At 45.2% G+C, this 15137-nt stretch overlaps 1 protein-coding gene across 1 annotated transcript in view; it reads left to right on the top strand.

Moving 5' to 3' along the window:
* Positions 1 to 1010: 1010 nt before the first annotated feature.
* The window catches only part of NDEL1 (nudE neurodevelopment protein 1-like 1), a 26977-nt gene continuing 12850 nt past the window's right edge, over positions 1011 to 15137 (top strand). The window contains exons 1-5 of the mRNA XM_009334049.1: positions 1011 to 1026; positions 8567 to 8664; positions 10824 to 10977; positions 12243 to 12391; positions 13485 to 13621. Coding sequence (XP_009332324.1) covers positions 8579 to 8664; positions 10824 to 10977; positions 12243 to 12391; positions 13485 to 13621 — 526 coding nt within the window. The 5' untranslated portion in view covers positions 1011 to 1026; positions 8567 to 8578. The remainder of the gene's footprint in view (positions 1027 to 8566; positions 8665 to 10823; positions 10978 to 12242; positions 12392 to 13484; positions 13622 to 15137) is intronic.

Genomic DNA, 15137 nt, shown 5'->3' with positions numbered 1-15137 from the left:
GCTTCGCCGGCGGCGAACTGCTTGTGGCTTCGCTCCTTCCTCAGAGCGATTTCCGAACGCGAAGGGACTGAGCCGTGTGCGGGAAGATGCGGCAGCGCAAGTTCGGTGACTTTCCTGGCTGTCATCGGGGAGCAGGGCTGCCCCCTTTTACAGTCGCTGTGCCTCCTTCGTAGGTGGCTCTGTCCCAGAACGTGTGGCTTCGCTCCTTCCTCAGAGCGATTTCCGAACGCGAAGGGACTGAGCCGTGTGCGGGAAGATGCGGCAGCGCAAGTTCGGTGACTTTCCTGGCTGTCATCGGGGAGCAGGGCTGCCCCCTTTTACAGTCGCTGTGCCTCCTTCGTAGGTGGCTCTGTCCCAGAACGTGTTTATTTTTCCATCGTCCGTCCCCAGTTACAGACAGGGAACTGGACATACGATTTGCCTCCGTTCTCATACAATACTTGGTAGATCAGATGCCTAGGGTACATCTCTATCGAATATTTTTCGGTGATTCGTTGCGGGTTTTTCTCTGGGGTTTTTATCGCCTCCCTCTCAGCTTAGCGAGTCCTGCTGTGTTTTGTATAAACATGACCAAACTTGAACAGTCCCTGCCTCGTACTCTGTTTGATGAGTTTGACCTGAATTGCAGCAGACATGCCGTAAAGGATGAACACATCCGACACAAGAGGAAGCGCATTACCAGAGTTAGACTTCCAGTTCAGTGTCTTCTCATTAACGCATCTCTCTCTCCTTCCTAGGGAGGAGGAGAGCTGTCCTCGCCCACCCGCGGCCAGGCTTCCTCGCTCTTGACCAGTTTGTGCTGGGAGTGTGCGGTGACTCAGGGCTTCTCTCTTCCCTCTAAAACTATCTTGACTTGGTCACGAGTGCGGAGAGGCAGAGGGCACTTTTGGGGGCCTGTGGTGTTTATTGCCCTGAGAGGTGGTTAAGTATGTCAAACCGCAGTAGCAGAGTTCCTTGGATATTTGAGCAATTTTTTTTCTTTTTTTCTTTTCTTTTTCCAGAAACAATTCCTGGGCACCACAGAAGGTAGGTGGCCTTGTCAAGGTCAACGTTTTGTTAGAGGTGTTAGTAACTGTGAGAGGAAGGAGCTGTCCTGGGGCAGAAAAGTGACTAGGAGGCTTTTATATTTATTTATTTATTTATATTTAAATTTGACGTTTCGGCAACGTGACTGCACAGGCATGCTGGTTGATAGTGCCAGTTAACTGTGGTTGTACAGGTCGGGGTAAGCAGTGCATTTTTTGGATTAATAGTGTTAGGTCTGCCCTGGAAGAGATCCTCTGTCTTGCTTTCCGACCCGGACCTGGCTGGGCTGTGTATTCATGTTGTATATGTGGAGGCAGAGCTCAGGCATTTTGCTTTTGGTTCGCACGTGTGAAGATTTGATCCTGCACATCATTGGGAGTTACGGAGGTGAAGGTATGTGTTCAGAGGCATAGTGATTTAATTTCCTTCCCCCCTCTTTGGGGTAAAGCCCTCTTCCCCCCCCCGACTCTTTAGAGGTTGCAGACGTGTGAGATAATTCCTCATTTGGTGGAGAAGGAAAGAGAAGAGAAAGGAAAAGAAGAAAGTGGAGAGAAAACACAAGACTGATGATGTCTGTGACCTTGGTGCCACAAGGAGTCTTGTCTCTGGGGACATGTCAGGGAGCAGTCTACCAAAAAGTACAGCAACAAAGTACTATTTATTCCCGCAGTCTATTACAGTTATTTTTGAGAAGCAGGGAAAGTCAGACTACAGAAAGGAAATGGTCTTCTTACAGTCATTCTTGATGTTTGTGACACCACAAACATAATGAAGATAAACTATGAAGTGTGTTCAAGCAAACTGTCTTTTCACGACTGTACTGCACTCATCCATGGGCAAAAGGAGACATACCCATGAAAGTGTATTTTTCTTGATATGACTCTGTCCCTCGAGGGCTCTTCTGTTGATACAGCTCAGTAGCAGATTGTGCTGCTTCCCTCTCCTGATCAATGTAGGGTTTGGGGATTTATTTTTAACTCTAATCTTGTTAAGTGCTTACTGAAGAGACCTGAGGCTCTCTCTGAGGATGGCTGGCCTGTGGCTAGCTTTTGGGTAGTAGTTTTCAAAACCATTTCACCCTCCCTGGCACTGGTAGAACTTCAGAGATGTAGAAGCAACAGAATTCACTCCTCTTGGAAGAAACCTGTGCTAAGTGCTTTTCCCTTTAAGTTCCTTGGTCACTTGTCGTTTTGCAGTGTCCAGAAGCATCTTAGCCCTCTGGCCACCGCCTTTCAAGGGAATGTCGTCATCGGAATGGTATTAATTGCTGAGATAATAGGGAGGCTCAAGGGACCTGTGTGCTGTCATTTGTCGCAAGCTCTTTGCTGTGCGTGTCATAAGCTCTCAGATAAATTCATTGCTTCTGGGTAGGATGCTCTGTAGTTTTTCAGGGTTTAAAGAGAAAGCAGGGAACTGTGGGTTCGAGAAGATGCAAGCTGGGTGGATAATCTCCAGAGGTGTTGGGGGGGTGTGCAGGCACATGGCAGCTTGTGCCAGCTGTCAGCCTCCGTTGTAGAGTCAGGATCAGTGCTCCTGGTGCTCATCATATCTCACCGACTTTCTGAAGAGGTGGTTTTCCAGAGAGCAGAGAGAAGCATATCCTTTTCACAGCCTTAGTTTCCTTCTCAGTTTGCTGTTTACTGCACAGCCTTCTGCTCCGCGTGGATTCGTCCCTCTGGGTTTCCCGGGTATGGAGCTGGGAGCAAATTGTTCTCGTGGTCCGGCCCCGGTTGTTCTGGGACGTGCAAGTCTCCAGGGGCCTTTTCTTCATCTCCGCAGATACTGAACCCACATCAGGAGCACCAACCTCTTCAGATTTTCCTTTTTAAGGCACTTCAGTGGTGTTACTTGGGAACAAATAGAGGTCAGATGTCTTAAACTTCCCATGCTTGTGAAAGGGATAAATGTTTTTTAATACTAAATTCTGATGCCTTTGGTAGTTGTAGCTTGACTTCTGAAAAGAGGCTTCTTGCATGAGTGCCTTTCTCCTGGTTTCAAGGCTTGCATCCCAGTGCTGGCTAGCTCATCAAGGGTTTTTTTGCCCCACTGGGTATCATATATTCACAAGGTGTGTGCGTCTTGGCCACGTGGTGTAAAGCATACCTGTTTTATTTGATTAACAAGGCCGATTCCACAAGAGGCTGTTGAGATAACAAGGCTTTACTGTATGGTGTTTAGTTATCTTAAAGGCTTTTAGCCTGCACCTGGCACAAAGTTCCTGCAGGTAGGAGTTGGTTATCTTCTGCCTCCTGTGCTGTCCAAATTGCAAATGCAGGATTTATTATTACAGCAGGGGAAGGAGTGTTGTGCTGACACTGTGCTCTGTGACTTTATTTTTTCCTGAAATCTCATATGCCACTGTTGTAAGGGGCAAGGAGGCCTTTGTTGTGGTTCACCAGAGACCATTCAGTTCAAAAATAGTATTGCAGGAAAAGACAGAGGTTCGCTTTCCGAAGAAGCGATGGAAGCAGGCAGCCTTCCAAAACGCATATGAAAATGCCTCCAGCTCCTATTTCAGGATGAGAAAAACAAGCACAAATTGATTAGTGAAATCTAATCCATGGCTTTTGTTTGTTTGTTTTTCATATTCTAGTAAGTGAAAGATGATGCAGATTTGCTTTGATTTTTGGCCGGGGTGCTCAGGTTCACTTGCTTTGAATCCTGATTGGGTTTTGGAAAAAAATCCGGAGCTTCAGGGGCTTGGGGGGTTACTTGTTGGTTCTCATGGTTTGAGAAGGTGAAGATGGTGGAAACAGGATTTCCTCTGTTTTTCAGTCTCTGAATCAGCATAAAATGGGAAGAGGAAGAAGAACTGGTTGCTGACAGTCCTTCCTGCTCTTCATGGCAGCTCTGGACGGTGCCAGCACTCGACAGCAGAGTCATTCCCTGTGAGAAGGGGATGACTGCAGCAGTTACGTGGCACTTGGCAGTTTTGGGGACTCTGATAGCCAGAATGGGTTGCTATCTCGAGAACTGAAGGCCAGATGTGAGCTTGGCAAAATTTCTTTATTTTAGGTAGTTACTTGTTTAGTTCCAAAGGTCAGTGGACGTTTGCATTGCCTTCAGTGGTGGGGCAGCAAAGTGTGGGTGGGAGAGTCCTAGCACTGTGGCTTGTTGCACTCGAGTGGCCTTGCTTTGCTTAATTCTTCATGTTTGGTGTCCGAAAATATTCGGCAAACAGGATTGTGAGGAAGAAAGCTGGTGGCCTATGTGCAGAAAAATGACCTGTTCATGAACATTAAATAATATTCATTCACTTCATATTGCAAATGTTTATAAGCTAGTTTTAAATGGGAAAATGTGGGGTCATTAAATACAGGAAGAATGGTTTATCCAGCTACTTGAGATGTTGCAGGTACATCCTGGGTAATTGGCAGCTGCCTCTGAGCAGTAGTCAAAATCAATTTGGACGTGCTTCTATAGCTCATCCTTACCGCGATGCACCAGTGAATTGAGTTGACTTTGAGAGTGGGGAGGAGTGGGTTCCCGACTCTGGGAAGGGGTGGGTAAAAGTCGAAGCATCGTGTTATATTTCAAGCTTAGTGTTTTGATCTGATATTTGATCCAAACCCTAACAGCAGCCTCCAGTCACATGGAGAGCCCAGGAAGCTTTTTTAAGGTACTGTGTTACACTTCAAGCTGTGTTTGTGTTTTCATGACTTAGCTGAAAGGTGGCTCCATAAAGATTTAGGTTTGGCCTTGAATGCAAGATTCCTTAAGCTACTTGAAAAATACTGTCTGCATGTTAGTTTAGTTACTTCTGCTACATGTTGGATTCAGCCTTTGGTTCCTTGTAATATCCAGAGGATACTGAGCATCTCACTTGTAAAGCAGGCTTTTGGAGGTGGGAAACCAGATTTGTCCTGTACAAAAAACCCTGGATTTAGAGAAGTTCTTAACCTACAAGCTGCATTTTTTTAGAGTGATCGCAGCGTGGAAAAGCTGTTCCATTTTAACAGTGGAGTTACTCTGTCCCGCTGACTGTGTAAAGGGGGGCTTGAAAGGAGCCACCGCGTTTTGAACATAGCTCTTGTTTGAGAGCTGCTTCGGATGCTGGAGTTATGCCCGCGTAGCTGAGTTTTCCCAGGGCGCTGCGTGAATGCTAAGCTGTGTTGTAATGAATTTCGAGTGGGCAGCAGCATAAGCCTGCTCTCATTTTCCCTGGAAGACGCTGCTGCATTGTCTTGTCTGTATCCTGAAAGCCTCAGTGTTGTTTGTCAAAGGCTTGATTCTGCAAGCGCCACGTATGCAAAGAAGCCCGTGAATAGGAAGGACTTGCCGTGCTGGTTCTCAGCTCCTCACATAATGCCCAGAGCCGGGACAACCGGCAACAGGCTGAAGCAAAGCAGTTTTTGTTAAACTCTTGGTATTCTGTGGGCACCCGCTCTCCCACACGTGAGGATGTTTAAAATTGTCTAGTTATGTTCCAATAATGCCTAGGAGTTGCTTTCTGCCAGGCATATGCATGTGCTTAGATAGGCCCGTGTTTTACGCCATAAATAGAGGGAATGGGCAAAGGTTGGCAGAAGTGAAGTGATTTACTGATGGCCACGTGTGTGCTGGTGGCAGGTTTGGAAGCTGTCTGCATCTCCCAACACTCAGACTAGTATTTTGGCCATGAACCACCTCGTTTGCAGAGTGTGTATATGTGCTTTTGTCTCTTTCTCTTGTCCCTCGTGCATGCGAGGGAAGACAAGGGATGTAACCGTGTACAAAAACTGGGATATGGATGTTGGAGCTTAGTATTGTACGCTAGCATTAGCATCTGATGTAGGTGTTTGTGCAGTGCAGTTAGCAGATCAAAAAATCCATGCTGATAGCATTAGGCATGATGGTGGATGTGGGGCATGGGTAATCATTAACTACCGTCTGCTTCACCAAGGCAGGCAAGGGATGGTGGACTTGGAAAAGGTCAGCTTGCTCCCTCTGGGTGGGTTTGGGAAGGAAGAGTTGCTGCCGAGGGGCCTGAAGTACCGCAGGGCTGAATCTCCTCCCTCTGGTGTCTGAAAGGAAAGGGTCTTTTGACAAGGGGGGGGGGATCTCCTGCATGGGCAGTTGGTGTAAGTTGACTCTCTAAGGACTTGTGGGTCCCAGGCAGCCCTTCCCGCTTCTCGCACAGACTGCTGTGTTTGCAGGGATTCCTTGGATGTTTATTTCCAAGGGTGTGCCCCATGTGAGCAGACAGGAAGGAGTCTTGGGCCCAGACGTACCTTATCCTGGCTACTTCTAGGAAATGATGTAAGGTGCTTTCTTGTGCAAAGTTTTTTTCTAAACACATCCTGAATTTTGCTGATGGGTGGCTTCCTGGATGTTTACCTTTTGAGATCAGCACCTCTGGAGCTGTGGGAGCTGACCCCGTTTTGTGCTACGCCTCATTTATTTTGGGGAGAATGTGCTTCTTGCTGATCTAAGCCTCTCAGTGTGCCGGTTTAGAGCCAAGTGCCTTAGAGGGAAGGGTCAGCAGGCTGTTACTGAAGCGGTTTCAGTGAGATCAGTGCAGGACTGATGTTACAGATAGCACGCAGCGGTAGCCGAGCCGAGCTGTTCACCTCTTCCTCTTCCTCGCAATCTGAACCGCAGTTCAGGAGCTGCCTGCCACGTGCCTGAGCCACAGCAGATGCCTGCTCGCCTTAATGCACCCGGCTGCGAAACCGTGACAGTTTGGGAAGTGATTCATGGGCTCTGCCTCCACTGTAAACAGTCTTTTGCATAGGACTTACAATTTGTCCCTGTGTTGTGATTAAGCTGCCTTGGTAACAGGTGCAACAACTGAAGCAAGTACACCCAAAGAAATTTCTATCTGAAGAGGTACAGCAGGACTAGAAATATATGTGCTGGGAAATTATAATGGCTCCACATACATGTTTCGTTTTCTCAGTACAGGGCAATGCAGAAAAGGAAGCAGCATCAGTTCTCTTGGGCAGCATGGAGACCTGATTCATGACAAACTTGCTGCTACAATAAAGCTGTAAAGTTAAATAAACACAGTGTGAGAGTTGGGGTGTTTTTGAGGTGCTTAGCACCCTCTGGATAAATTTGATCTTGTGCCCTTGGGTTGTGGCAGCTGCAGTCTCAGCTGAAGAACAAATGTGCCAGTTCTGCCTCGCTTTATTTGTGAGATAAGTGCCAGTCTCTGAAATGAGCCTGTCTGCCCTCTGATGAAAGCATGGGATTGTTTTGTCCCACTTTTAGGTGTCTAAAATGTGGGTCACTGAGATGCAGGACATATTAGTGTGACAATTTTAGGCCTGAAGAGACAGTGTTGGCTATTGATGCCTGTTAGAGTGTGAAAGTCAGGACTTCTAGGTCAGCTATTATTGATTGATGAGCTTGATTCAAGTGTTGTTTAAAGCCTCTGCTTTAAACAGAGAAGAGGTTGGTTTCGGCTTATTCTTTTCTAGGTGTTAATAACAGAATTTGAATCTTGGGTTTTGGGGAGAAAAAAAGATGCCTACCCATAAAAGAGTTGCGGGATTGCTTGGGGAGAGCTCAGAAATGGTACATGGTGTGGTGCATCTCCTGGCTGTGGTCAGGAACTGTGCCTATCTGAACACTTCTCTTGGTCCTGCTGTGCATGGCAGAACCATGACCACCACTTCATCATCTTCATCAGCTTCTGAGACCTGGTGTGTGTTGAGGCCTCAAGTGTCTTGTGTCCCCCTGGACTGTGTATTGCTCCGTTACTGAGCAGCAGTATAAAAAGTACATGTTGGGTTGCGTTTCTTACGCTGGCTAATAGCCGAGCAGCGATGCAAATGGCATCCAGTGGTCCAAGCAGCTGAAGAAGGGAGGTCCTCGTCCAGAGAGCGTGGTCCCTCTGCCTTGGTGTGGGAAGCTGGTGCTCTGAACGCCTCCAGGCTGGAAGCGCTGTTGTATGATGTGGCCATGTAACTTTATGAGAGAGGCTGATCTTTCTTGTGTCTGTTTGAGAGGACAGAGGGAGCAAAACTATGTGGATAACTTCTGTTACCTGCATGTTTTACATGAAAGCAGGAATTAGCTAGGACTCAACATAGGAAGAGTAAATTGAATTTTAATCTCTGCAGCACAGCGTGTTGGTGGTTGACCTCAGAGTGTTTGTCCTCGTTCACTACATGCCTTTGCAGCTTTAGTAGGAGTTGTAGTGTGCATCGCTGCGTTGGTGACAGGAGGCAAAATCTCTTCAAGAACCTCTTATGAACGAAAGTGGAAACTGTGATAGCTGTAAATTTTAATATCCTGATCAACTGTGGTCCTGTGAGCTTGTGGCATTAACTGCTGTTTCAGCGGCAGGTACAAAATACAGCCAAAATTTCTGGTCTTATTTCAGGCTGCCGCACGAGCATTTCCAGAAACTAGGTAAAATTACGTTGCTTGTTGCAGCAGGTCTCTGTGCTGAATGACGCTTGTTAGGGATTGTTAACATCCTGCTTGCGGGTGCCAAGTCTGGATGCCGCTGTCAGAAAGGCTGTGCCGATGAAGCCCAGTACTTAGCAGCAGTTTCAGGGGCGGTCCGCCTGTCTATTTATCCTGAGTGCGTTCTTATGTTTGTATCCTGCAGGTCGTATTGATCATGGACAGTGAAGAAATCCCGACTTTTTCGAGTCCAAAGGAGGAAACTGCGTATTGGAAAGAGCTTTCCTTGAAGTACAAACAAAGGTACTGTTGTAGATTTGCAGGCTGGATTTGATTCTTAATGACCAGAACATTGTTTAATCATAGAATAGTTTGGGTTGGAAGGGACCTCTAAAGGCCATCTACTCCAACCCCCCTGCCGTGGGCAGGGACATCTTCAACCAGATCAGGTTGCTCAGAGCCCCGTCCAGCCTGACCTGGAATGTTTCCAGGGATGGGCCATCCACCCCCTCTCTGGGCAACCTGGGCCAGTGCTCCACCACCCTCAGCGTAAAACATTTCTTCCTTATCTCTAGTCTAAATCTACCCCCCTTTGGTTTAAAGCCATTCCCCCTTGTCCTGTCGCAACAGGCCCTGCTAAAACGTTTGTCCCCATCTTTCTTATAAGCCCCCTGGAAGTACTGATCGGCTGCAATAAGGTCTCCCCGGAGCCTTCTCTTCTCCAGGCTGAACAACCCCAACTCTCTCAGCCTTTCTTCATAGCAGAGGTGTTCCATCCCCCTGATCATTTTCATGGCCCTCCTCTTCTGGACCCGCTCCAACAGGTCCGTGTCTTTCTTATGCTGAGGGCTCCAGAGCTGGACGCAGTGCTCCAGGGGGGGTCTCACCAGAGCAGAGCAGAGGGGCAGAATCCCCTCTCTCGACCTGCTGGCCACGCTGCTTTGGATGCAGCCCAGGATACGGGTGGCCTTCTGGGCTGCGAGCGCACATTGCTGGCTCGTGTCCAGCTTTTCATCCACCAGCACCCCCAAGTCCTTCTCGGCAGGGCTGCTCTCAATCCTTTCATCCCCTTTCCATTTCTATATCTCTGCAAGGCTACACCAAGATGGGTATTAGATATTTTAGAAAGAATTTCTGCATTTCCAGCTTTAAATCCAGCTTTAAAATTTCCAGCCTTGTGGGAGCTGAGTGTTTCTTGCACAGTGTTACCATGCCATGAACTCCAGGCTATGTTTCGAGCATGTTTGAGCAAGAGCAGAGCCCTTTTGCGATCCTGTGCATCTTTGTATAATTAAAGTGCTGCCTTAAGTAGTATCTTAACGTTTTATCATAAGAAGGCGCCTTTGGGCTTGCCTTGTATCATTACTGTTCCCTTGAGCTTCTTGTAGTTGAATAACTGGTCTGAAAAGTGGCTGATTTGGTGTCTGCTGCAATTTATTGAAGTGTATTGTACCTCATAGTCCAGCCTGTACCAGTGGTTTGCATCTTTTAGGGGGCACAGGGCTTTTTGGTTACCAAAAACGACAGGAGAGGTTGCTGTCTTCAGTAATGTTGTGCTTCTTGTGGGGGTGGGGTGTGGTTCGTTTGTTTTCTTTGGAGTGGGGGGCATTGGAGGCTCCCCAGTTTGTTTTCTTTGGAAAGCTTTCTTTGCATTCAGTGTTACTCGTGTAGTTGAGGTGAAGCCAGTTAAACCTCTCTCAAGCCCAAAGAACCCAAGGTGCAAGTTGCTTTTTTGTTTGGTTTTGTTTTTTTGGGGGGAGAGGTGTTGGGCATGTGGGAGAACCCTAAGCTGTTCTTGGGTGTCAGAAAATTCTTAGATACCAATGGATATGTTGTTTCCTAAAGCCTTGTTAGTTTTCTCTGCTGCTGCTTGCTAAGAGCCGAGCTATTATGTGTGGTAAAGATGCAAATTTAATAAGCAAAGTATGTGGAGTGGCTACTTCTAGTATTTAATAACTTGCAGTGGTATAAGGTAGGTATGTGCTGGCTTCCTGCCGAAGTGCTCAATAACCCTAAGATTCAAACCTTCACGCTTTTCAAGAACCTTAAATTCCCAGGTAGTACAGAGATCCAGAAACTGTTACTGTTTTTGACCAAAATCAGGTTAAATGTTTGCTTAATTCATTTACTCTATCAAGTCTGCTAGCAGTGAAAGCTAATAGAGTACAAAGTGGTTTTCAGACTCCCATGAATCCTGTAAATAGCCTTATTACAAGTTTGTATTCACACATGCATTTAATGTAGCTGTTTGTTTTGATGTAAGAGAATTAATTTCCTTTTATAGCTAAGCTTAATGTAATTTCTCTGTTTCCCCATTTTTCTTTTTCCCCTCGGAGTCTATGGATGACACTTAAGTACTTTAAAACTCCTGTTTTTTCAGCTTATTATTTTAGAAGAGCTGTGCACTTTGTTTTAACTTGGGAGATGCTGGATTTTCAACTAACGAAATCCTCTCCTTACAGCTTCCAGGAAGCTCGTGAAGAGCTGGCTGAATTTCAGGAGGGAAGCAGAGAATTAGAAGCTGAGTTGGAGGCACAGCTAGTGCAAGCTGAGCAGAGGAACAGAGATTTGCAAGCAGATAACCAAAGATTGAAGTATGAAGTGGAAACATTAAAGGTAGGTCTTTATTGCCTCTTCTTACAGTCATGTCTTGGATCTCATTTTAGATTGTCTGGTCTGTTCGTGGTCACTGAATATCCAAATGAAGTAAAGGAGTTGTCAGTTTAAGATCCAGACTTAAGTATGGCATGTACTCCAAATAAAGCCAAGCAACTCATCAGGGAAATTTCTGGCGGAATTTTTCTTGTTCACATCATGAAACTCTTGCCATGTGTTTGTGTTCGTTTGTTTGAATTCTCTAGGCTTTGCCAAGTAGTAGCTTTATTAGTTACATGGGCAACGTCAGCATAGCAACAGGGTGGACAGCACAAGTATGTTTTGTCAGACCATTGCGTTGTCATCTTTCTTTGCAAACTAGTTTTTTTGCCCAGAAGGTCTCCTTGGTTTTATGAGACCTTAAAGAAAGCTGAAGATGGGTGACTTGTGCACATCTTTCAGAGCGAATCTCCTAATTCATTCTTAACAGCTGTATCTGTGGAGACAGGAATTGCATAAGGATCTGCATGTGCAGAAGGTAACTTCTAATTGATGCCTCTATGTTAACAAGTTCTTGCCTCTTTTGGAATCTTGGAAAAGCATCATTTTTTGGTAGTCTTGGGTTATTGTAGTGAAGGCAAGGTTGGAAACTTACCCAGTGGAAGTAAAGTTTATGGGATTACTTGTTCGCATATCCAGTCCCAGCTATATCTGTAAGGTCAGTACATGTTTTATAAGGTCAGTAGTTTTTCCATAAGCCCCTATCTGTACCCTCAGAGCTGGTGAGAGCGTGTTTGGGAGTGAATTCTTCCAGTCTTTCGAAGATGAGCTTGTGGACCTGGAGGTTTTGTAACAGATTTCAGTGGCTCTCATTTTTGCTAATGGAGATGTCAGACAATTTCTGGTAACAGTGTGGCTATTGTCAAGGGAGAGGCACTGAAGGGGAGGCTGTGCAGTTAGATTTCTCTCTGGCTTTCTACATGTTTGAGGCTTCAGAGCAGCTGTCAGTGCAGGCTGTTGGGAACAGATGCAGGGATGCATCTCTGAGCAGCCAGCTGTGTCGTGGCGAGATGTCTGCGCACAATGCAGCGTTTGTGATTTTATACTGTGTCCAGCTCTGATGTTCAGAGCATGTTCCTTCTACCTCTCCAATTTTTACTCTTTATTACCAGCAATCCCGACTCAGCAGACTGCAGTGAGTATGTTACTTTCTTTGTCCCATTTTACTGCTGATGACTTGGAGAGCATATGTGACTGATATTTATCTCGCTATGTCCTTCTTTTAGGAGAAACTGGAGCACCAGTATGCACAAAGTTACAAGCAAGTGTCGTTGTTAGAGGATGACCTGAGCCAGACACGGGCCATTAAAGATCAGCTGCATAAGTATGTGAGGGAGCTGGAGCAGGCCAACGATGACTTGGAACGTGCAAAGAGGTGAAGGCTGCAAACCTCTTCTTTCCTTAAAGTTTTCAGTAGATCTTTTCTTTGCTACTCAGATTGATCATTTTATTATTCCTTAAAAGGGAAAATAACACACATTCCAAAAAACCCGAACAAACCCCAAGACATTTGATTTCTTTGGACAGTGTGGTTTACTCGTGGAGTTCACCTCCATTAGCTGGTAGTGTTATGTTACAGCAAGAAAGGCAGGGGGACCGAAGTGCTTTGTGTTCCTGTGAGAAACAAGCAGTGAAAGCAGGCTCAGAGCAAGCCAGGCCAGTGCACTGCTTTTGATACTACCAGCTAGGTGACTCTTACAATATATTTGTGATCCTTGTAGCTCAAAGCCCCTTTGAAGTAAGAAGCTAATGCTTTACATAGTCCCTTTTAAATAAAACAGGCCAAAGGAGTCTCCTTTTCCCTTGCATAACAGCTTAATGACTGTAGGGAACAAATGTGTCCTTTATAAATTTATAAAATAAACAGGCTGCTGTTAGAAACGCCCAGTTTTGGAGTAGGTCATGCTTCTGTTTTGCTGAATGCGAATTTTGCCATTGATTCAGTGGGACCAGGAATGAGCCTCTGGCTATCTGGCAAAAAGATCTGAGAGCTGAGGCCCTGTTTCCACAAGGCTCTTAACCTCATGACTAACTTTTGACACACATGAGTTAGCCCACTAAAATCACGGAACGAATTGGGTCTTAGGTAATATCCCAGTGCCCTGCTTTCTGCATTCGCTGGGCTGCTGCCTGTCCAGAGCTCTGGAGAGTACAGCACCACCTGAGCTAATGCACTGATTACATGTATGGCTTTGGAGTATGGCTGGGGAAAAATGGAGATGGGCACGCTGGACTGGCTCTTTCCCAGCTCTTTGGTACATCTCTCAGAGCCAGATGCTATCATGATCTTTTCATCTTATTCCCCTGCTTCTTTGGAGTTTATTAGTCCTTTCTAAGAAGCATTTCCATAGCTTTCAAATGACTAACTTGAATGTAGACTCTGCTAACATTTTTCTTCTATTATGTTTTTGAATATGCTTTTATGTTGGCTGAGCTGAAGAACGTAATATTCTGGACTTTGTTTCTAGGGCAACAATAGTTTCATTGGAAGACTTCGAACAAAGACTGAACCAAGCTATTGAGAGAAATGCGTTTTTAGAAAGTGAACTGGATGACAAGGAATCGTTGCTAGTTTCTGTACAGAGATTAAAGGATGAAGCAAGAGGTATGGCTTGCTTGATTAGTTCTGTGTCTTGGTACATTGTTGGCTTGCTAAGAGAGACGTGTAGCAACCAAAGCTCATGTTTATAGAAAGCCTCACATAATGAGACTTGAACTGCATGCGTAATGTAAGCATTAGGTGTTACTAACAGTATGTTCTCCATTCTTTGTATGTCCAGTGTAGCTAAGAGGAAAAATTTTCCTCATGTAGGGCAAAATTAATCAGATTCATTCGGGATTTTTAACACAGGTGAGTAGAAAAATACTATGTTCAACAGATGTAATAGAATTGAGGAAGCGTGCTTCAAAAGTTCCCACTCGCTGTGGTTTTATGCCTTGTATAGGAAGGGAAAGCACAGGAAATGACTGGGAAATACATGATAAATGGTTAAATAACTTTCTTTTAAAATCCTGTCTCTAGTGTTCCTTCTAAACCTCTTGGAAATTGCCTGGTTTATTTAAGATACTCCAGTAAAGACTGTGGTTAGACCTGTGGGATCAGAGATGTTTGGGATAGTGTTCTGGGATACGATCAGGAGTTGGGAATTTCCCAATGGATTTCACATTGGAGGATGCTGGGGAAGCATTTTTTTTAATGGTTGGTGGAAACTGATTTCTCTAATAGTGGGAATGATCTGCTCATAAGCCTGTGCCTGCCATTAATGTAGTTTAGAGATCAGTGGTTTTCAACTTTGTCTCCCAAGTGAAGCTTTCTAAAATAATTCCTCAGTTACGGCCTGGATCTGAGTGTAAGACAACACACTTGACAGCAGGCTGGGACTTTTTGTTCAACAACTTGTTGTTCTCCTTTGTGAACCTCTTTGAACCAAGTTTGTGCCCCACACATTGAAAGCCTCCATTGGAAGCAAGTGTGAAAAGAGAGATTAAGTATTTTCTAGAGGAAATACATGTATTGTAATTTGAGGTTAGGGCAATAATACTGGAAAAAACAGCAAAACCTCAGGACTGTTGTCGAACACTGGAATAATCGGTAAAAAAGACGTCTTGTTTCTTGGATGAGGCATTCGGAAATTTTTAGTATTTGTTAGGGTAGCAAAGCTACATGTTATTCCCCCTGCAGCAAGCAGGAACACTAGCCCCTAAAAGGATTGATACGGTCAAACTCAAGTGTAACATTTCTGATTGAACAGCCACAATTCCTCTCCTAGGAGCCCAAACAGATTTTTCATTTCAGCTGTGCTGTTTTACTTAAAATCAGTTCTAAATATTTATGATAACTTAAAAGCTGTAATGTACAGCGAATTTTGCCCTTGCATGTTATACCAGATTAAGACAAGCAATAAGAGGTCTGTAAAAGATTAAGTTGCTCTACCCAAAAAGGAACAATCCCCTTGTAACGTATTGTTTATTTGCATCTAGTCCCTTCTAAGGATTTTTACAGATTCATTGCTGAGCTATGCTGGATACTCTTTGTAGCAAATATGTGTGGAAATGGGAGGGGACAAGGTAGGGGTAAGCAGCAGTCTGGAGAGGAGGTGAGAAGAAAACATGGGTTTTCT

The sequence above is a fragment of the Pygoscelis adeliae genome, unplaced genomic scaffold (genome assembly GCF_000699105.1).
Source record: "Pygoscelis adeliae isolate BGI_AS28 unplaced genomic scaffold, ASM69910v1 Scaffold11, whole genome shotgun sequence".
NCBI classification, from domain to species: domain Eukaryota; kingdom Metazoa; phylum Chordata; class Aves; order Sphenisciformes; family Spheniscidae; genus Pygoscelis; species Pygoscelis adeliae.
Note: the sequence above shows the minus strand (reverse complement) of the source record. Positions and strands in the feature narration are given on the sequence as shown.